Source organism: Anser brachyrhynchus, assembly GCF_964034855.1.
Source record: "Anser brachyrhynchus genome assembly, chromosome: 1".
Lineage (NCBI taxonomy): Eukaryota > Metazoa > Chordata > Aves > Anseriformes > Anatidae > Anser > Anser brachyrhynchus.
Genome location: NC_137694.1, coordinates 100,835,944 through 100,859,219, shown reverse-complemented (window position 1 = coordinate 100,859,219; position 23,276 = coordinate 100,835,944). Strand labels below are relative to the sequence as shown.

The window sequence follows — 23,276 nt, the reverse complement described above, 5'->3', positions numbered from 1 at the left end:
GAGGAATGGAGCACATCTCCTGTGAAGACAGGCTGAGTGAGCCGGGGATGTTCAGCCTGGAGAAGAGAAGGCTTTGGGGAGACCTTATAACGGCCTTCCAGCACCTAAAGGGGGCCTACAGAAAAACTGGGGAGGGACTCTTTGTCAGGGATTGTAGTGATTAGGACAAGGGGTAATAGCTTTAAGCTAAAAGAGGGAAGATTTAGATTAGATATTAGGAACAAATTCCTTCCTATGTGGATGGTGAGGAACAGGTGGCCCAGAGAAGCTGTGGATGCCCCATCCCTGGAATTGTTTAAGGCCAGGCTGAATGAGACTTTGGGCAACCTGATCTAGTGGAAGGTGTCCATGTCCAAGGCAGGGGGATTGCAACTGGATGATCTTTAAGGTCCCTTTCAACCCAAACCATTCTGTGATTCTCAATGACCATTCGCAACAGAAAACACTAGAATAGCCCTTCCCTTCCGTTTTGACTTGTACAGAATTTCTTCACCCCAAAAGGGAATCTACAGCTACTGAGAATGCCTTATGACTTTGATGCAATCCCCTTCTCCCTACACCAGGGAGCACAAATTATGTCCATTCACCTCTTTTTTTTCTCCTCCCTCAAACTCTTGGTTCTTTTGAACAAAAGTATACAAAATGTTGTCGTGGTTTTACTCTGCTTCTCAGCTGAACTCCAACACAACAATTCTCTCACTCCCTCTCCTCAAAGGAAAAGGGGGAGAAATTTCAAAGGAAAAGGCTAAATGGTTGAGATTAGGACAGGGAGATCACTCACTAATTATTGCCATGGGCTAAAACAGACTCAGTGTCAGGAGATTTATATAATTTATTACCTATTTCTAGCAGATTAGCACAGTGAGAAACTAATAGCAAACTAAAAATACCTTCACCCCCCATCCACCCTCTTCTACCTCCTCCCCCCAGGTGGTGCAGGGGAACAGGGAATAAAGTCTGTGGTCAGTGCCTAACGCTTTGTCTCTGCTGCTCCTTCACAGTCTTCCTCTTCCCCTGCTCCACGCAGGGTCCTTCCCACGGTATGCCATCCTTCAGGAACTGAGCCTGCGGGGGCTTCCCACAGGCAGCAGCTCTTCAAGAACTGCTCTCACATGGCTCCGTACCACGAGGTCCATCCCCCAGGAGCAAACTGCTCCAGCACGGGTCCCCCACGGGCGGCAGCTCCGTCCAGATCCTCTGCTCCTGCATGCCCTCCTCTCCACAGGCTACAGGTCCAGCCCAGGGCCTGCTTCTGCAGGGACACCCCAATAGACCACAGCCTCCTTCACTGAGCTTGGTGTCTGCAGGGCTGGTTCTCCTTTCTCCCGGATGCTGTTGTGCAGCAGTTCTTTGCTTGGTTTTGTTTTTTCTTTTTCCCTTTCTTAAATCTGCTCTCACAGAGGCCCAACCAACATTGCTCACTGTCTTGGCTCTGGCCAGAGGCAGGTCCCTTTTGGAGCTGGCTGGAACTGGCCCTTATCTAACATGGGGCAGCTTCTGGGCTCTGCTCATAGAGGTCACCCCTGCAGCCCCCCTGCTACCAAGCCGTTGCCACGTAAACCCAAGACAAATGTCCTCACTGACATACAAAGACGACCACGCTCATTTAGTTCCCCTCCTTCTCCAGTAGTTGAAAGCAGACTGGTGTTTTTAGGGAGCTTCTGGCTAGCCAGTATTCTCAGGAAGTATAATGTTGCTTTTCCATCAGTTCACACAGGGATGTATAGCTGAGATTATTGCTTTAAGTCATGACATGCACACAAGAACATTTAGACAGACAAGTACTGAAGCAATCTAATTTGTAACCAAACTGAAATGTCTAAATAGAAGCCCAGGCTAAAGCTATAGACACTGAAGAAAAGTTGCTGTCTCCAGCAGATCATCTGAAGGATCTAATTAAAAGCTATTTTGACCCTGGAGATATCTACTGTTCTCCCTGAACTCTAAAGAAAGGTAGACCTCATCAGCTTGCTCTTTTAAGACTACAGTTTTTCCACAACTATTAAAGATTATGACAGGCCTGGGTGGGTGAAGACTATTTTATGATGAGCGTAATAATTAGAAGTTAGTTCTATTTTACCATCAAATTAATCATGAGCTGAATGTGACTTCTGAATTTGCTTACTACTTATATCTCCTTAATTAATCATCTGCAGCAATAAATTGTAGCTTATCAATGAAAGTCACAAACTTTATAATTAACACTATGAATATCATTTAGCTAGTGTGACTATTTCTTGACTGAACTATTAATCCTTCCAAACAGTAGGGCCACTTGAAGACATTACTTATGCTTACTGCTTTTTAAAGTAATCTGTAGAGAGCAATGTTTTGAAGAATGGGACAGTAAAATGGAAAGTTTCACAAAAAAAGGGGACATGAAATATGGAATCAAAGCAGTGGTAACAGCTTCTTTCTAGTGCTGTACCTCCTTACCTTTCAAGTTCAGGATCTATGATAATTCAGTTTATCTGTTCAGTTTGCAGATCAGTTTAACGTGCATCTATTTTACATTGCTTTAGCTACGAGCATTCATCGTGGTCTTTATTTGCACAACAGCGATAAGTTAATCTGTGGACTGTAATGTAAGAAATAAATTTTTGGGGCTTCTCTCTTCTACTTAACACTGTCCATAGTTTTTTGTTTGTTTGCTTTTTGATTTTTTTTCCCCAAATAATTATTGTTTGAACTAGAAAAACTTGCTAAAAGATACCTATTTCAATGACGAAAGATTCTGTACTGAATGCTAAGGTACAGCAAATCATAATTTCATCTCTAAAATATTTCAATACAAATATATCCTGAGAAAAAGTATTCTATTTGTGAATGCACTTTATATAATTAGAGCATACACACACACATTGTTTCTATAAATTATACTTGGAAAAAATGTTGCAAAAACATTGTGACAGTCTATTTATAATTTCATTTTAGGAAAGCAGGCTTAAATAGTACAGATAAATGCTATAGATATTTGTTTTGATAGAGAAAAAAAGCATATGCAGCTATTGTTTTGCAAATTACTTAGACATATCAACTGGCTAGTGGTCCATTGCTACTTTCAAAGTGTTTAAGGTACATGGATTTTTCCTTATATCTTTACCTGAAAATTTATATTTAAACAATCTAAAAGAATAACTAAAAGGAATACAAGAGTCAGCAGAAAAGAGAGGAAAGAAAGAAAAGAGAGGAAAGAAAGAAAAGAGAGGAAAGAAAGAAAAGAGAGGAAAGAAAAAGAAAAGAGAGGAAAGAAAAAGAAAAGAGAGGAAAGAAAAAGAAAAGAGAAGTAAAATTTTAAGAAATGAAGTTGAAAAAGTATTTATTTTTCAAGACATTCTGTTTTTGTCTTTATTTTGGTTTCCTTTTTCTTTGATGCTACGGGTGCATTCTGAAGCATCCTTATTATAGAAACTGTGCCTGATTATTAACCCTTTAAAAAGTTAAAAACTAAAATAAAAAGAGCAAAGCAGAACACTATCAATACCATATTTGGTTCCTCTTTTTCCTTCTTTCCCTTTAAGAAAATACAAAATGAAAGTAGGCTGATACTTCAAAAGCAGTATATACCTATTCAAAACTTCTAGACAGATGAAATAACTATAAGCCTAAGGTTAGTCCCATTCTTGAATTGCGAGGCTACTCTTTCAAATGAGTTTTCAATCACAACTGTAACGATTATTTTACAGCATTCCATAATTATTTGTTTTAGGACACAAATGCTTATTTTAACTACAAAAAGCTTTAGTGTATCAACTATATGAGAATTTATAATGGATTAACATTACTTACAAGCAGTTAACTCAAACTTTGAAGAATCTAGGCAAATCAGAAAATGCATGTTCAAAAATGTTAGATGAATTATATCTTATTAGATTAGATCCACAAACTTGGAGATCTCCCCTGAATAACAAATGCATTTATGTATGCAGATAAAACCTTACAAGGTTATCATGATCCCTTTACAGGAAGGCTCAAAGCATATAGCATGCAACAGGTCCTTTTTTAAACATCAGTTTTAATTCCTATAACCTACCTTCTTACAACCTCATGAAAAAAAAAATAAAAATCATACTGTCCTGTTCAATGTGCCATAACACATACAAAGAAAGCTGCCCTATAACTTCATATAAGATACAGGCATCTAAATTCACATTCTTGGTAACTCAACAGCTTCTGCCATAGCAGCACTGCATCATTTTTACTGGCATTCCTGGAACTTCAGAGTAATTTAAAACTCATTCTTGAAATCCCAGTGTGCAAGAGGATGACAACTTTTGTAGCCTGTGCTACTAATAATTCACTTCATAATCAGGATGACAGAAAATTGTTTTCCTTCCTTAGACAAATGCACAGCAAAGACACCCTTTTCTGTCAAATCCCTTTATGTTTTTGCTTGTAAATTCATTATGATGTCTTGTGTATGGGCATGGGATCATTGACAACGACAGTGACGTACTCATCACAGCTAGATCTGTAGTATCACAGAACAGCAATGTAATGGATTGAATGGGTGTAACCAATGGACTTGGACCACTGAAAAAAACTGATCCAAGTCCAAGGAAAAAGACAAGGAAATTATATGCAGTTTCAGCATCGGAACTTGCTTCCTTAGCAAGGAAAAGATGATGGAAGAAATGTATTTTCATTGTCATACAATTTATTTCTGATGCCAGCTCATGGTCCTGAGACAATAAAAATGAGAAAACTTCCACAAAAACAGAGAAGTGAAAAAATTAATAAAACAGACTTGGAAAACAGACTAGATTGCTGCTTTCTTCTTTAGGGGAAAGACAGCATACACGATTTCTCCCTTGTCTATTGTCTTGTGAAATCACGATTTCTTATTTATAGTACTTCAGTTGTTCACCATTAATTTCTTTGAAGGTTAAATAAAAATTGAGTTGTAATACCAAGTATTGTGACAATGATGGACAATACAGACCACGGTAATAGCCACTGTGTTTCTTCTTAGCAATAAAAGAAAGCCTAAAAACAAAAGATGAAAGAGGGGGGATACTGTTCCCAAAAGAGAAAGTTTCTGATTTATTTCTTTCATTAATTTTGTAGCAGTTGCATTAAAACAAAACAAAAAAACGGGGTTGAGTTTCTCCCATCCTTTTACTCAACACAAACTATAAACTAAAAGTGCAGTTTTTTCTTCCCAATTCCATAGTCTCAAAATTAATTTGAGACTCAGCTCAAAGAGGAAAGGTTGAAATTTGTTTTTTATATGCAGAAATCTGTTTTTATATCAACCATTCTTACTATAATGAGCTTAAAACCTATTTTATAGCAATATCTATCAAGCTACTTTGATTGACTTTCTGGTATCAGGACGATACTAAAATACTGAAATTGACTTCAATGTAAAAAAAAAATTACATTTCCATTTGTGTGTGTGCATGTATGTGCGTATACTTTTACTGCGTATACACCATTTTTTTCCTTAACAGCTTCCATCAATTAAAGTCATGTAGGCCTATTGGAGACCAGCTGTTCTCATTTGTTATGCTTCAGTAGACAGGGACTCTGTGATTAGCGGTCCTTGTTCTTCTGCAATCTGTAGTCTCTCTTCTCTTCCTGCTCATGTACTGTTTAATGAGATAATCTGAACACTGACATTACTAGCTCTATTTCTGATTTACTGGAATAATGCCCAGAGTTTACTGTGACAGAAGGAAAAGTATCCTAAATCATTGCATTGGATTCTGCTTAAAGCTGCCATGTGCCTGAGCAGGAAAAGGTTGGTGTGGTTTCCAAGAAGCGAATGACTTGCTGCAACAGAGTGGCTGCATGTTCTTCACTGCTTTAATATATGACTGGAAATCTAATCTAACAAAAAGGATAGGTTTGAACAGGACTATGAATTTCAAAACTTATAAACATACAAACACAGAATTCTTGTAACTGTACAATAACAACAACAAGCTGAAAATTCCTACGAAATGAAAACTATTCCACACTGATCTATATTCTGTCTGAATTTGTTTAAATTTTTAAAGCTGCCTTTTTTTGGTCTTGTCTAACATGAATATGTATGATATTAAATAGATGATCCACATATGGAAATTATGTTATAGTGTATTTTTATATTACAATAGTAGACTTTTCATTTGTTATAACTAAGTCCTCAAAACACAGTTGTTAAATGTATCGCCATGCAAATGCATTTTAATTTTTGCTATCCAAATCTGGTTTTGCAAGGCATTAGGAATAACAAGCACACTGCTTAGTGGATGACTTAAAGACTTACAGCATATAGCAACATTACATCTACTGCTAAGAGAGAACATATTTTTTCCTGAAGAAAGAAACCAACATACAAGTTACTCAGGCAGACCATCGGGGGTGGCCAGGTGACATAAAAAAATTAAACATTTAACACAGATGTTTTAAAGAACAGAATTTAAAATAAATATCTGTTTTCTCTTAGAACTAATAGAAGGAAATACATCCACAGTGACCCAAGAGAAGAAATAAAATAGAAGAGAGGGTCTGTCGGGATGGTGGACCCTCTACTCCCTGTACTGTTGCCATGTCATCAGGTAATTGCGTGAGCTATTCAGTTTTCTCCATCGGTTCTATGGGTCTCGATGATTTCATGTGTGTGGGTATGCACATGTGCAGACATGCACACCCACGCAAATATGTGCATATACACACACCAAACTTATAAAGTTATTCGATTAACTCGTATAAGTAAATTTCATTTGTCAAACATTTTAACTACGCTCTATTTATAGCCACAGTATTTAGCCTACTAACAGCCTGAAAGAATAATTTTGGTGTTTCAGAGCTGAGAAACTTCTTGTTTAGAAACCTTCACTTAACATGTTTCCCACAGCACAGTAAAGTTTCAGATCCAGTCCTGAGACTCATTTATCTATCTGACAAAATATTTTAGGTAAAAAGCTTTATTTAAAGTAATAAGTGTCAAATGCATAGCCCAGGGATGGATTGGGGGGAAGTGCAAACAATGTTGTATGGTTTTAGCAATCAGTGGAAAGTAGAAGTGTTCGGTTGTATAACATCTTTCCATTTCTTTGTCCTTTTGCTATTAGAAACAGCTGTTATCTCTAGGAATAATTCATATATGTCAGCTATTATCTGTTAACCTGCTTTTAATGCACCAATGTGATCAATATGTGAATTAATTTGTAAATTATTAATAACCACGAAATAGAAAAATATTTGTCAAATTATTCATCATATTTTGTGATGATTTTCCTTAAGTCCTGAATGGATGCTTTTAAAAATGAAGTGATATACATAAATAATGTAACATCATAGCTGTATTTTCTGTTTTGAGGCTTTTCTGAGTATTTATCACAAAGCACATTACGATACAGTGTGCTAATGTTATTATTACATGTTTTATAGTCATGTGAAAATAGAACCATTATATATTGAGCTGTGTTAAAAGATATCTTAAATATCTTAGACAGCTCTATTTGCCTTCAGAGAAGTTGTTTAGCAAACAGGTATAAAAAAGCAGCCACTGTGGTATAATGAACTAAGGACATTTTTAACTGAAAGGAAACTCAAAATATTAACACCATTAAAGCCATGATTAAAAACAGGACAGAGATTCTTAAATTCAAGGTTGAATGTGGATATAAACACAGATCTTTGTAATATTCTAGAATGAAAAATGTGATGAGAAGTTCTGTAATTAGAAGAATTTGTTTTTTCATGTACAGATTAGAAAGCAAATATTGCTAGTAATTGTAGGGTCTAGCTATTCTGGAAGATGTCAGTTAACAGATTTCTGTAGTAAACAGTCAGTAGATCAATAAAAGGTGATGCCATTTTAGATTAAAGTCTATCCTGGTGCAATTTGAGCATATTTAAGCATAAAGAAACAAAAATACTTTTAAACTAGTCAGTTTAAGTTCGCGCAGTACTTTCTCTGCAGTAACACCAACACAGATGGCACTACAAATCCCATATAGGAAGGCAAGCATAAAAAATTAAAACCAATAGAAATAAAGTTAAGCTATGTTGTCCTCTCTGTTGCTGTGACCATGTTGTTGTTATTGAGATCACTCAAATATACTTAACGGAAAACACTAATTAAGGTTTTGAGTTTCTAAACGACAAATTTTTAAAAGTTATGGTAAAATAGGGTAGGTAGGTTTACGAAAGGTAGGCTATTCCAGAATATTCATTCCTTAGAAGAAAAAAAAATTAGACAAGGAAATGGTAAAAGACCTAGTACATATTATTTTAAAGAAAACAATTATTTAAAAATAAATAAAAAGCACTACTATTAAATTCTATTTTTAATGTCTATTTTCCACTTGATTATGTTGAAAAGGAGATATTTTACTGGCTATTTGAGAGATTCTAGGGAATTAGTTTTACAGCTGACCTTGTAATTTCATAACTGATCTTGGTACTAACACTAATGAAGTCTCAGGGACACAATATTACAGAATAAGGACAATCTGCACAAGTTGACCTGAAGAAATGGAATGCAATTTAAAATGAAAAGGGAAAGGCCTTAAACTTCAAAGAATATGATTTTCTACCTTACAGTTGGAACACAGGATATGGAAGTGTTGAAAAAAAGATCATTTCAATTTCATAAGTCCTGCGTTGTTTCCACTCCTGAAGGATTGCATGCAAAGCAGCACATGCAAATGTTAATTGTTTACTGAAAGCCCTGAGCATCATTCTTTAAAAAGTGATGAATGCTGATGCTGGATCATGCCACAAACATTTAATATGCATCTTAAATGTTTGAGCTCTCTGTTATTTTCACACTTGGCAATACAGATTTCAAAAGACACACACAGACACACAAAAAACAACAACCAAACAACAACAACAAACACCTGCCTAAGGGATTTTTTAAGAACTTCTTCAATATATGGAAGTGAATGCCAATCAGCAGCATGGCTTCTTTTGCTTTCCTCATTTTTTTCCTATCATTCTGAGTAAGTTTAAATCCTTTCCACAAACTGTCTCTCAGTATAAAAAGGTAGACATGGTTGTATGGTGAAATATTGCTTTATATTTGAATTCTGTGGTTCGTTTACACACCTAAATGCTGCATCATATCATGCAATTAGGATTTGTTTTGTGGTATAGCATGTCTGTGTAACTGCACTAAACCTAACTGTTTTCATGCTTGATGACAGACCTCTGACTAATTTGAAAGCATGTAGAAAATACAGAGTTTGCAGTTACGGAACATTAACCGGGGCGCTCTTCTGTGAGCTGGCAAGCTACAAAAGGAATTCAGTTCCTTGAACAGCCAATGAAACACAATCTAAGGTTAGTAACCTGCAAGTCCCTAATGCAAAAGTAAACAGATTCAGGTAGTACAGAGACTGCGCAGCCCATCACCAGTATTAATTCAATAACCTCTTCCTTGTCCTTTTGATGAGGCAAATGACACAGGACACAAAATCCTGCAAAGATACAGCAAGAATCTAGGTGTTCTCAGGTAAGAATATGGACCAACACACATAAGAAAAGTCACCTGATCCAAAATGATCTCTATCTTTTATCTTTGCTTCCAAGCATTACAGTAATACCCTTTATCACCTTGTTCAAATACTGCAAAATATCAGATATTATCAACTTCTAATTAACAAGTAAAAGCTGATGGAGAATTGCTCTCAATCACCCACTTAAGAGGCTTCTCTTCCTCTGCGCCAGCATACCCTTAATACTGAAAAAAGCGTTACAGGTCACAGCCTCAAAGCCAGTTATGTAGCCTTTGTCACCTGCTGATTCCCCTACAGAGGTGTACTTAAGATATTGTTATGGCATCAGTGCGCAGTGCAGGAAGATGGATTTTAAAAACCCAACAAAACTTCTACACTGTGTTTATGTATAAGTATAACGTGTCAGTGCATAAACTGACACACTGCTGTCAGCTCACTTGTAACATGCCAGTCACTGCTGGCTAAAATAGGAAAAACAGGAAGGCTATCCCCCACGTCAATCACAATACAACTCAACTAGCTCAGCTTCAGAATAACAGGAGATAAACTGTGCTTATAAGGGAAACTAATGTATACAAGCCTATATGACCTGGATTTCACAATTTTTATTTTTTAGACTATGACTACTGCCATCCCAGTTGCACTAATCTATGCGTATAAACTGCTGTATATTCAAAACCATACTTGCCGAAGTCTGCTCTGATCTATATTTTTTAAAAAAAGTGTATTATAGGTTTTGGTAGTTTAGCTTAATCCTAATGTTCTTTACAGCAGCTAGACAGTTATCTATTTCCAGTAGCAGTTATTTGTTTTGCCTAAAATGTCCACTGAAGACAAATCTGGCATCTCCTATGATATCAAAAGAAAAAGGAGGGACTAATCTAAGGAATATCAACATAATGTTATCCTTCAAGAGTTTTGAAAAGAGTCTTATGGAGCGTTTCCAGAGGTTAAGAAGCTTTACTTGTGCTTCCTATTTGTACACAGTACAGCAAATCATGTATTATCAACCATATGCCATAGTCAAGCATTTCTTTGACTAACAGCTGTATCATTACACTTCTTGGTATGGGGCTGACTACTGAAACATATTGCTTATATTTATATTTACTTGAAGGTTCTTAATGTTTTGTATTACATTCCAACTATAGCAAGAGGAATTTAATATGACAATGTTGTATGTTGATACAAGACAAAAACATACCAAATGCTATAAAGTCCGGGAGATTACACGGCAGAACAAAAATATCAGTTTATTATCACACCTCATTTTTCAGTGTTCCTTTCACACTTGATCCAAAAAGACACTTAGTAAAGGAGCAGTGAATTATCAGAGACAAGTAAATAGTGTTAATTTTGCATCAACGTATCCCTGAATTATTTGAGAAGTCCTACAATATTCTTGGAGGCTGCTTGTCACAAAGAACATACCACATAATAAATCCCTCACAATTGGCAAAACAGTTTACCAACAGTTCAGAAGAGAGGAAAAAAAAATTGGGGAGAGTTTGCAAACTGTGACTTAATAGCTACAAAATGACATTTTATTACTGAAGTATTATTCATACACTATTAAGTGTTTCAATACTGAATGATACATGGTAAACAAAAGACAACCAGTTGGTTGCAAATCTATTTGCAAACAGGATTTGTATTTGTATTTCATAAGTCTTTTCTCTTTACATCTATGTTACCAACACCTGAAAAAAGAACAAACGTTTTTGACTTTCAGAGAAGGGAGAGAGGGAATATATATTATATACTTGGGGAAATTTGACTCAAGTAGTTGCACGTATACATAAACACTACCAAGAGCAGATTTTTGTCCATTGTCCTTCGATCTTAAATGTCAGTAAACAGAAACAAATTACAAATTAAAAAATTCAGCAATATGAAGACTGGTGCAATAAAAGAAGTTACAATGACTAATGGCCAAAGATTTAAGTAGCATTCATCCATCTAGCAGAATCTAAACAGCTGTACAGTTCATGCATCAAATATTTTAAAAACTCAGAATAAAATGATTCTACATGAAACCTAATTAATTTAAGTCAAATTAATCAAGATTCTGAGATAATACAATGATCTTCCTGATCATAAGCAGATACTAGTATTTTAAGTAAAAGTGCATTATACTGCACCAATTCATGAAATCTGTCAATTGTTCAGAAAGAAAAATCTGAAACAAACAGCGTATCAGGAGACAAAATCACTATACAAATAAAATTACCATTTTTATAATTCCTCAGTGGAGAAACATGCAAATTATAAAACTTGAAGCAGCAATATGTTTCATTCTTACAGGTAAACTACATCTGAAAAACTGTGTTTGGTCCTGCAAAAGCTGTCTAAATCTAAAATTACTATTTTTTTTTTGCTTGATATTTAGTGTTATTTTATGTTAAAAATTTGAAGAGACATCATACTTCTGATGTTTTTTCTTTAAAGTTAAACAATAGTATATAAATAAGTGCATTACCTTTATGCATCAATAATGCACAGTGCAAGATTTTCTCACTTTATTAGTCATTACCGTTTTCATATAGATGCTAAATTCTATGACTTGAATGATTAATCTCTCTAAAGCTAATAGTTCCTGGACTATTTCAAGGATGCAGTTTAATATCCAATATCCTCAAATTATTACATGCTGTATCATCAGGAATTTGTTACATGCTTGTGTAAGTAAGGGGGTGAAAAAGTCAGTTCCTTGGCCCAAGAAAGTTACATTCCAAAGCAAGACATATATATCAGTTTTCTCCATCACAGTTTTTGCTCATTTCAGATTTAACTATTCTTTATTTTGTTGGTATAGTAAGAAAGATAACTAAGAAAAAAAAAGTATTCTCTTTCTTTGGGTTAAATATCATTGTTTTCCTAGCCCCTGACAAAGAAGTCCACTAGTTATGCATACATACAGAAGCCTGATTTTCTTATATTTCTGGGATTTTAGAAATAATTTGGAGTTATGCTATACACAAATATCAGTACTTTCCTTTGCCATCCCCTCCCCTCATGTCTATGTTCCACTATTTCATGCACAGATAAATAACACTCTTTTACAAGACCTCTCTCTATATGAATATTAAGGGGAATAACTGTGGATTTTTTTTTTTTTCCTTTTGTCATAGAAGCCAACAACTGGAGAACAAGATCTGACAGAAACTTTTATAAAGTATAGACAGCCTTTATTCAGACTCTGTCATATCTGTAAGCTCTCCAGGGCCACATGAATCTGGTGAGAAATCACAAGGCCCAATGCATTTAAACATCTGGACAAGTATGTTGGAGCCACGGTAAGATAGACAAAGCTGGGAAATTACAAGTGACTAGTTCCAGCAAGAACTACCTTTTGACTGTCTAAAACTTCCCTGTATGGCCTTTTTTGATATCCTACTGTTTTCTGAAAATATGCATCAGTATTGTAAAACCTGTTCTTTGCCAACTAACATTTCTTCCCTCTTAAAAAACAAAAAACATAAAAATCAGCTCATTCATTAGGTTACAAACTTTAAACAAGACAAAATAATTTTTCCTCTCTTTTGTATGAATCTTGCCCCCCTTTAGCCTTCCCTGCAAGAGAAGATGATGAAAAAAAAAATTAATGTTCCAACAGTTAAGAAAACATTAATTTTTGAAGACAGACCTTTGAGTTTCCTGAAGAAAATCAATTTTAATCTTCCTGCTTCGTCAGCCTCCCAAATTTCCCTTACGTCCATTTTGCTGCAAATTTCTTATAACTAACACAACCATAATTTGATATTTCTCCGAGCATCACACAATTCATATCTTCTGTGCTCTAACCCAAAAAATATATTCGGGAAGAAAAAAAACAAAAACAACAACAAAAAAACACAACATGGAAGCTCTCTTTTAGACTTAACTCCATAAGGCATACACACAGAGAAATGTTCCAATGAGAGGGTTAATAAGCATTTTAGCATAACTTTTTTTGATGCTTGCTCAGAGGCTTATGTTGAATTTTACATACCAAATGTGTAATCAAGCTTAGAAAATTGAAAAATCAAGTTAGATTAAAATCAATTAATTATTATTAATTAAAACTAATTGATATATATGTTAAAAGAAAATATAATAAAACTGAAGAAGTTTCATCCTGGAGTCAAGTGCTTGAACACAGAAAACTAAAAACTTATGGAAGTGTAACAGAACCCTCAGAAGAAAAGAACTGCCTACAAAGTAATTTCTTCATTGAAAGAAATTGAGAACTCTTTTTAGATTTAAAATTGGACTTACTTATTTGACACTGTTACATATCAGTATAACAGGATACTTGCCTCATAGCTTCGATGTACTAATAAAAAATGATTTAAATGGCAGCGATTGTACCAGTTACTTAAAGTATGCATAAAAGAACTTATCTTTTTTTTTTCCCCCCACTCACAACTGACTGGACTTTAATAAAAGGAAATATAGCAAGCTATGCATTTGTTACAAATAACTATATCCCCAGATCCTTTTTAACCTCAGTTCAAAAATGCCATTCCACAAAATTTAGTTTTATATGAAGCTTTCCAGTATTCCAAATAACTTGCGTCCAAATATTTTGTCCAGCGTTTTAGGTTGTCAGAAACAAAATAAAGTTTAGGTAAATGTAATGACAAAGGTTTTAGTCTTAGCACAGCCCAAATGTGTGTGCTTATTTTATTAAGAAATTCTGATAAAGTTCTAACCAATATACTACGCTAGTCTCTCTGAAGAGTAATGACAGGTAAACAGGTGAACAGACACTGAATTCTTCTAAGTACTGATTCTTTAGTTTGGATGGAAGGTTGCTGGATGAAGAACCAGACAACGATAGACTTGAATATAAAACGTAGATTTATCAAAAACAAATTGTGGATTATTTATGTACCTGGTGAGAGTACCGAGACTAAAATATTTCATTGTATATAAGACAATGGCTTACTGTCCAGAAGCAGGTAACAAAGGTACATATTATTTCTGTTATCCTCCCTCACCCAGATCCAAACCACTCGATATGCTTCTGTACATTATAAACTCTTGGGAATCTGGATGTATATTTTCTTTTATGTAATACTTCTCATAATAAAATCTGCAATTTAATGGCATTTAAGTGCAAACACTAAATGTGTTTGAATATTAAACATAGGAAAAGTCTATTTCCATAACAATTTTTAGATTTGCTGCAGCCAAACCTGTTAATTCACAGCCATGATGAAGTACTGATATCTTGCACCACTGCATAAGTAAATACATATCTAAAAAAGCTGCTGCACCTCAGGAAACACTGAACATATAGAATAAGAGAGCTACAATGTCACTGTCAGAACCATACTATGCATTATAGCTACATATTCAAATTAAAAAAAAAAAAAAATCAATCCCAAAGATGAAGTACAGAATAACCCACAAAAAATAACCGCTGCATTTATGCACTGAACCTTATTCTTCTGACTGCTGACTTAATTTTGTAACAGAAACACAAAATTTTTTTGTAATATTAATTCAAATGTAGCATTTAGCCTCCATGATATTGTAGCAGGCTTTACTTGAATGACTAAATACAGATTAAAGTGCTCAGCTTCTGACTTTGTTTGAAAATAACAACTACTCATTTAATCTATTTTCAGCAGGGTTTTTATAATTTGGTACTGATAAAGTAAAATTTAGAAAAGCAGACTCTGATTCATCTGACATTTACATAGTTTCATAAATTCACAATTTATTTCTGCTTAATTTCCAGTATTCTACAAGAATAAAATCCTTTTAAGGTAGAGAGAAGAACTATTTCTCTGATACAGCCAGTTGAAGTCCTCTGGCTAGTGCCAAGCAACAGATCAGCCTAAAGGATCACAGTGCCTGTGTCTAGTCTTTAAAACCACAACTACACCACTGTTCATGCAAATAGAAGGTTCAATGAAAAACACTGTGACAAAAAGCAGCTACTATTTTTTTAGTTCTGAGAAGGCTGCAAAAAAAAGTAAAATTTTTGTTTTGTGAAAAAAAGATTCAAACAATGGAAAAAAAAATCAAGACAATTATATACTCCTTTAGAAAGACAAACTAACAAACATGTATTATCAGAAATCTCAAAAATAGTGCTTTTTAAAAAAAAATAAAACGTTTATTTTGCGTTATATAGTCTTACCTTTCTCTGTTAAATTTCAGAGAATGTAGGATAGCTGGTCGTTTCTGTCTGAGATTCCACAAATGAAGTGTATCATCTGCACTTGCACTGACCAAAGCACCCTAGAGCAGACACAAAATATGGCACAACATGTCACACTTCCGTGGATTCTTAAGTCATTCTCACTGTCAATGATCTATCTGTAGAAAACTGTACAGTTTATAAGAAATGGTTGCTTTCTTCTAGAAAAATATATTCCACCATAAACAACACTCAATTGGAATAAATTTGGTAATTGTAAATACTTCAATTATTACAAGATCAGCCAAAGTTAAATTAAAACTCCATCAGTTTAAAATGCAAAATAAAGCTTTGTACCAAGGTTATACATGAGAACTCTCATGTATTCCCACACAAGCATAGAGATTAAAGAAAAGGACAGCCAGCACTTACTTGTAAGTGTGAAGGATATAACTACGGGAAAAAGAGTTTAGCAGACACACAAACAACTGCCAGTGCCAAGCACAGTTTAGTAGTAATATCAAGACAACATGAAACTCAAAGCTGGAACTGTGAAAAGATGCAGATAAAAAAGTAAAGACAGATAGCAGGGGGAGAAGACCAAGGAAGAACTAAGAGATGTAGACAAAAGGATGGTTTCTTTGTCACAGATTAGAAATATTCTGAAGTCTGTTTCTGTTCCCAAAGAAATGGATGTCATCCAATGTCTGACTTCTATCTGTTGGGACAGCTGGAAATAAACTTAGTCTTCTTCCTTCCATCTTTCTCCTTATCATGGAACAGTGATGCCATGTGAAAACAGACTGTTGAGGAAGCTCTTTACTGCTGCTGCAGTGGTTTACTAAACTTACATCTCAAATTAGGTCTGGTACAAGGATCAGTCCCTACATGTTCCTATGGCACAGAGGAACTAGATACTGCTGAAACGGAAGACAGTACTTTATCCTGGGGAAGGGTGAGGAGGTCAATTAAAGATAAGTTTGTACCAACTATGACGGTCTGATGGAGATAAAGTTCTTTTCTTGCATTTCAAATTTCCCTCTGATTCCCAGCAACTGTTCTTTTCAATGTTGACATATGCAAATGCAATTTATGAAGGTAAAACTTCTCTGATACAATGTAATCTATGCTTTAATTCTCATCTCCCAAAGAATTTGGACCAACCTCAGAGACAGAATCTCCACCACAGAAATCAAATTAACCCTGTGTATTAGGGCTTGTACTAGTTATGAATGACCAGCTGATTCTGGTTTCTCTATTTCTACCTTCCTCTAAATAATTTATTTGGACTGATTATTTCAGTCCACATCCCTTAGTTTCAGCAGTTCAGGCATTTTTTCCAAACGAGTTCAGAAAAAAATAAATATTTCCCAGGTTTAAAAACAAACAAAACCACCAAAACCTGAAACTCTTTAATTGAGAAGCTCTGGTATCTCCAGGCTTAGAAAAAGGATATGAAACTGTCAAAAGCATTTTCGTACAACAGGGAAGAAAACGTATGAAAACTGAACTAATACTAGCTCATAATTTGGCAGAGTTATGAGCTTCTGAAAAAAATCAGCTGAGCAAATTTATATGCTCCATAAAGTTTTCTTGCCTATTACCTTCTCCAGAGACATTCTGCACATAGCAAGCTATAATCTCTCACTGTTTCTGTATGTCATCTGAACTTGATTTTGATAATCCTTGCAATTGCTCTTCTTTGCTGCAAGTAGTAGTGTATCTGCAACTATTGAGCTTTTAGCCAATCACCACCAATATCTTTCCACAAAGACATGTAACTTATTTATTAACTTCTATTTGAAACAGAACCATGCAGCATATTCAGTAATTGAAAGGATTTTACATCTACCTGCACACATTCAAGTATTGACTAGCTTTTGCTCAGTACTTTATATTGATGTATATTAACATTATGCTTTTCCCAGCATGCAGTCCCGTAAATAGTCTTCTAAAAGTCTGTACGATTAATGTTCTCTGAACGTATGCCACTTACTTGTTGGCAATAGTTGTCAATGAGAAAAGTTGTATCACTCAATTATAATACACCAATTGCCTTATTCAACTAAATGTTTGCAGAAGAATCCAAGTAAATGTATACTTACTTCATTGATTAAGAACTGGAGCTGCAAAACTGCAGCACCACTTTCATGTTGGCAGTAGCAATCAACACCAGGCCTGCCCAATCTGTTGCCATTAAAGTCAAGGATTATAACATTTCTGTCATCACCAGAAGAGGGGGAAAAAAATAATGATCAATTAATCTCTAATTAACCTTTAATTAACCTCAATTCTTCTTGCTTTCTGTAAAACGAAAGAATTCATGCTGACTTCCCACGGTTCTAATTAAAGTATCAACACCATCAGCCTGAAACATGTGCAACTGTGAGTGCTTTGTACTTGCCTGCTTTTTTTCCCTGTGAAATAAAATGCATGAATTAACACAAAAAATTCAACAGGGTACCTCTTAAGTTTCTCTTTACTTATTATTCATTCATATAACACATGAATGTATCAGATTTTTGTACTTATGAAAACATTACAAAATTAATGATTTAGGACTAAGGTCTGTACAGTTCTATAGCAGGCTTTCTTTTTTAAATATGAGAAAAGGCTTTTTAGAGTGAGTCATTTCATGCTTACACAAAAGCTCACATGAAACTACTGCTCTCTGTCTTATCAACACAGTACGATGCAGTGCCACACAGAGGTACCTAGGTCTAGCTCTGAACTACATTACCAAGGCCAATTCTTAGCCTGAATGAAACCCCGGTGGCAATCCACCTGGTTCACTCAGAATTAACGCTGATGCAATGCTTTGTAGAAACATCCGATTGTCCAGATATATCACAAATGCAGATTTCTACCTGTTCTTTTGGATCTTTCTCCCTGCACACTAAATTGCAATCTCCCTAACTTAGATAATGGCCTTTCTCATCTGAGTCAGAGAGTTTAATGTGAAACTAATGATCTAGAAAATTATCAAAAACAATAAGTAAAACAAAAGGAGAGAGGAATATGAAATATGATATTATTAACAACATTGCTGTGTGGAACAGGTGAAACACCTCCATATTTGAAGACCTAGTGGACAAGATCCCTTGGAACACTGTTCTTAGGGACAAAGGAGCTGAACAGAGCTGGCAACTCTTTATGGATGTTTTCCTTGGAGCACAAGAACTCTCCATCCCCTTGTGTAAGAAAGCGAGCAGGGAGGACAGAAAACCAGGACGGCTGAGCAAGGTCAAACTGAGGTGCAAGAAGGAAATGCACAGGCAGTGGAAGCAGGGACAAGTGGCCTGGGAAGAGCACAGGGATGCTGTCTGAATGTGCAGGGATGGGATCAGGAAGGCCAAGGCACGGATGGAACTGAGCTTGGTAATGGGATGCAAAGAATAACAAGAAGGGATTCTACAGGTACGTTGGTCAGAAGAGAAAGGCCAAGGAGAGTGTGCCCCCTCTGATAAGCAAGAAGGGAGAACTGGTAACAACAGATGTGGAGAAGGCTGAGGTACTCAACAAGTTCTTTGCCTCAGCCTTCACTGCCAGTCAGGCTGCCCACGTCTCTCGAGCCCCTGACCTTGTAGACCCTGTAGATGAGGGCTGGGGGAGCAAAGTCCCTCCCACTGTAAACAAAGAGTGAGTTCAAGACCACCTGATGAAACTAAACACGTACAAGTCTGCGGGGCCTGATGAGAGGCATCCCAGGGTCCTGAGGGAACTGGCTGATGGAGTTGCCAAGCCTCTCTCCATCATATTTGAAAAGTCCTGGCAGTCAGGTGAAGTCCCTGGTGACTGGAAAAAGGGAAACATCACTCCTGGTTTTAAAAAGGGTAGAAAGGAGGACCCGGGGAACTACAGACCAGTGAGCCTCACCTCTGTGCCCGGGAAGATCGAGGAACAGATCCTTCTGCATTGGCAAGGCACATGCAGGACAAGGAGGTGATCCGAGACAGCCAGCATAGCTTCACCAAGGGCAAATTGTGCCTGACCAGTCTGGTGGCCTTCTGAGATGGAGTCACTGCATCAGTTGACAAAGGAAGACTGACCAATGTCATCTACCTGGACTTCTGCAAGGCCTTTGACACGGTCCCAGATGACATCCTGGTCTCCAAATTGGAGAGAAACAGACTTGAAGGGTGGACCATTCAGTGGATAAGGAATTGGCTTGAAGGCCACATCCAGCGAGTGGTGGTCAATGGCTCTGTGTCTAGGTGGAGGCTGGTGACAAGTGGTTTCCCTCAGGAGTCTGTCTTGGGACCAGTACTGTTGAATATCTTCATCAATGACATACAGTGGGTTTGAGTGCACCCTCAACAAGTTTACTGATGACACCAAGCTGAGTGGTGCAGTTAATAAAGGGATGCCATCCAACGGGACCTGGACAAGCTTGAGAATTGGGCCCATGTGAACCTAATGAGGTTCAACATGTCCAAGTACAAGCTGCTGCACCTGGGTCAGAGCAATCCCTGACATGAGTACAGACTGGGTGAAGAACTCATTGAGAACAGTCCTGCAGAAAAAAACTTGAGGGTTCTGGTGGATGAAAAGCTCAAAATGAGCATGCTTGTAGCCCAGAAGGCCAACTGCATCCTGGGCTGCATCAACAGAGGAATGGCCAGCAGGTGGAGGGAGGTGATTGTCCCCCTCTGTTCTGTCCTCATGAGGCCCCACTTGGAGTACTGTATCCAGGTCTGGGGCCCCACAGAACAAGAAGGACATGGGCCTGTTAGAGTGGGTCTAGGGGAGGGTAACAAGGATGGTCAGTGGGCTGGAGGACCTCTACTACGAAGACAGGCTGAGAGAGTTGGGATTGTTCAGCCTGGAGAAGGCTCCAGGGAGACCTTATAGTGGCCTTCCAGTACCTAAAGGGGACCTACAGAAAAGCTAGGAATGGAGTTATAGGACAAGGGGTGATGGCTGTAAACTAAGAGAGGGTAGTTTTAGATTATAATGTTACCAAACTGTAGTCCTGAGTACAATCACAACTGATAAAAGAATATGAAACTCTTCACCATTTAAAAAAAATATTTAAAATGGCCAATAAGGTTATATGGTAGTATATGATACATTCTGAAGGTTTACAATAACCCCTTGGTCCATTTTGAATAAATTCTCTGTGGCACTCATTTTTAAAATTGTTTCCTACTATTTGTTGTATGGCAAGAGGAAGCAATACTAGTGTCAGAACAAACCAACCAACAGACCAATAAACCAACCAACAGAACAAGCAACTCCACTGGGGATTTCAAACCAACTGGAAACTTTCATTCATTGGGGGTTGGAACTAGATGATTTTCAAGGCCCATTCCAACCCAAATCATTCTATGTTTCTATGATTTAACTTAAGCATTATATGCAATATAGATCCATGGCACTAGTTAATGGTTGTCCTTAATGAAAATTATGCTAGTATTGCTGTGATAAAGCAGCTATCGCCCTTCAGCATCAGTATCATGCTAAATCAGTTTTCTGGGAAGTGTCTTAACAAAGTAGATGATTTCACTCAGCGTATCCCAAACAAACAAAGCATTCTCCAATAATTCACATTTATTTGCTTAAGTGTTCATCCTGAAATACTTCACAAATTACTAAAATGAGAGAGAAATTATGCCGTCTGCTTCAGTCTGGCCAATTGCCCTGAAGTAAGGACTGATGCTTAAATAGCAGCAGCATTATCACTGACTGATGGTGGTTTTCAAACATTCTGGGAGCTGTGCTCAGGTCCTTCCAGAAGAAGGAGCTTAAGAGATATTATGACTTGGCACTTGTTCTTGGCACTTTATCCCATATTCTGAAAATTTTGAGCTTTGCTGCCAAGCATGGAGGAGTACAACCTTACCTCATCAAATCTTTTCATACCAGTATACTCTATCAGGACATACAGCAGACTTTGGACTGAATTTACTCTTTTACTTTTGCCTTATTATTAAATAAGGATTTTGCTAACAGGGAGAGTGGAACGTTTCTGAAGATTTTTAAAGGAAGGACTAATTCAGATACATGAGTACTCATTCTGATATAATGTCACTATCTTTTCTCTCTTATCAGTATGTTGGATCTTCCAGGGGCCTTCACAGACATGCCAGATTATAGTATTTTATACTAATTTGTACATAAAAGAGAAAAAAGATGAAAACTTTTGGATGTCTGTTGGGATCCACAGTGAAACAAGTACTATCAGAATTACATGGATCAAGTGTGACAGTAATAACGTTATAACAACATTTAATTCTGGTTTTAAGATCTGTATGTGTGAAATAGGGTATTTTGCTTTGTATTCACATGTATCCAACAGCTTTTCAGAAACTATTTCAACATACTCTACATGTTAGAAGCATTACATGATCTCCCCTGAACTACACTGTTTACATTGCTTCAGGTTTCTCCTGTAGCTATACAAGTAAGAGAATCTGAAGAGTCAGCAAAACCTTTTTTCTCAGTCAGAAGAGCACAAGTCTGAAAAAAGTATGAAAATGTCCCCAAATAATAAAATAATAATAATAATAATAATAATAAAACCAGCACAGATTCTCATAGCCTCTAATTTTTTTGACTAATACCCCAGATAAGGATAGTTATTCCCAATCTTATCATTGTTTTGCCAATAACAACAACAAAAGTCAGTTGTTTGGATGCCTAATTTTAAATACTTGAATCCAGCTTCATGCAGTCTTGCATGGCAGCATAGCACCTTATTAATGAAGAATTTACACTCTCAACGCTTTCAACATTCCATCACAAGTTGAAGAAATTTTCTATTTCTCAGTATTACAACCTGATTCAAACTCTCCCTACAAATCCTTTTGATCACTTGTATAATGACCAGTTAATTAATATTTATATGATATTCTTATGTCATATCCATACTCACTGTATCCCAAACAACTGTCAGAGCACATGATTACAAACATATGAAAGGTACAAATGGGCAAAGCTCCTCACAAGCATGACCTACGACTGAACATCCTGTCAGCACCCCACAACTTTCTTATTCTATGACATTTTTAATATTTGATACATATAGATCTCGTGTCTCTCACTCTTCTCAAAGAGTTAGTATTAACAGAATATGAAGATCTGAAACTCCTGCGTGTTCACTGAGAACCAAAAGTGCAGATATTTAGAACTGACTCCTGGAGTTGAGACTAGGGTTACCTGCAGCAGGTATTTAATTTCTTAGGCCCAGAACATCCAGAGCTAAGACATGGTTTTCTTCATTAACATGGGGTGATTCTCTAGTAGTGTCAGATCCAAGTGTTTCCATGTTAAATATTTTTGAAATAATAAGGACTGTAGTCTGATTTATTTCTCCTTGCACGGGAGAGGAGCTGAAGATAAAGGACCTCACACCAAGGCATGATAACTAACAAAAAAAAATACACAATATTAAGTAAAAACTGATATATTACTTACATCATCTTTTCCATAGCCAAAAATTTGTCAGTAGAAAAAATGACATCAATCTATGTCAATACGCAACTCCAACATTTTTTTGACTAATTAACGAACTTCTTCCATGAATAAAAGCAATCTATGTACAGAAACGAACACTAAAGGCTTATAATTACAGAAACAATGGTCTGAATTAGCCTTTATAGACTTTTTTTTTTTTTTTAAAGACAGATAGAAAAGGGCAATCCCCTTTTACAGACTCTCCTCTAAAGCATCAGGAATTGTAGAGTTCT

General features: G+C 36.3%; 1 protein-coding gene across 10 annotated transcripts in view; it reads right to left on the bottom strand.

Moving 5' to 3' along the window:
* STXBP5L (syntaxin binding protein 5L) overlaps positions 1–23,276 on the bottom strand; it is a 205,237-nt gene that overhangs the window by 111,194 nt on the left and 70,767 nt on the right. For all 10 annotated transcript variants that reach the window (XM_080576817.1, XM_080576813.1, XM_080576818.1 and 7 more), the window contains 2 exons: positions 17,694–17,775; positions 15,589–15,689 (listed from right to left, as the gene is read on the bottom strand). In XM_080576817.1, coding sequence (XP_080432943.1) covers positions 15,589–15,689; positions 17,694–17,775 — 183 coding nt within the window. The remainder of the gene's footprint in view (positions 1–15,588; positions 15,690–17,693; positions 17,776–23,276) is intronic.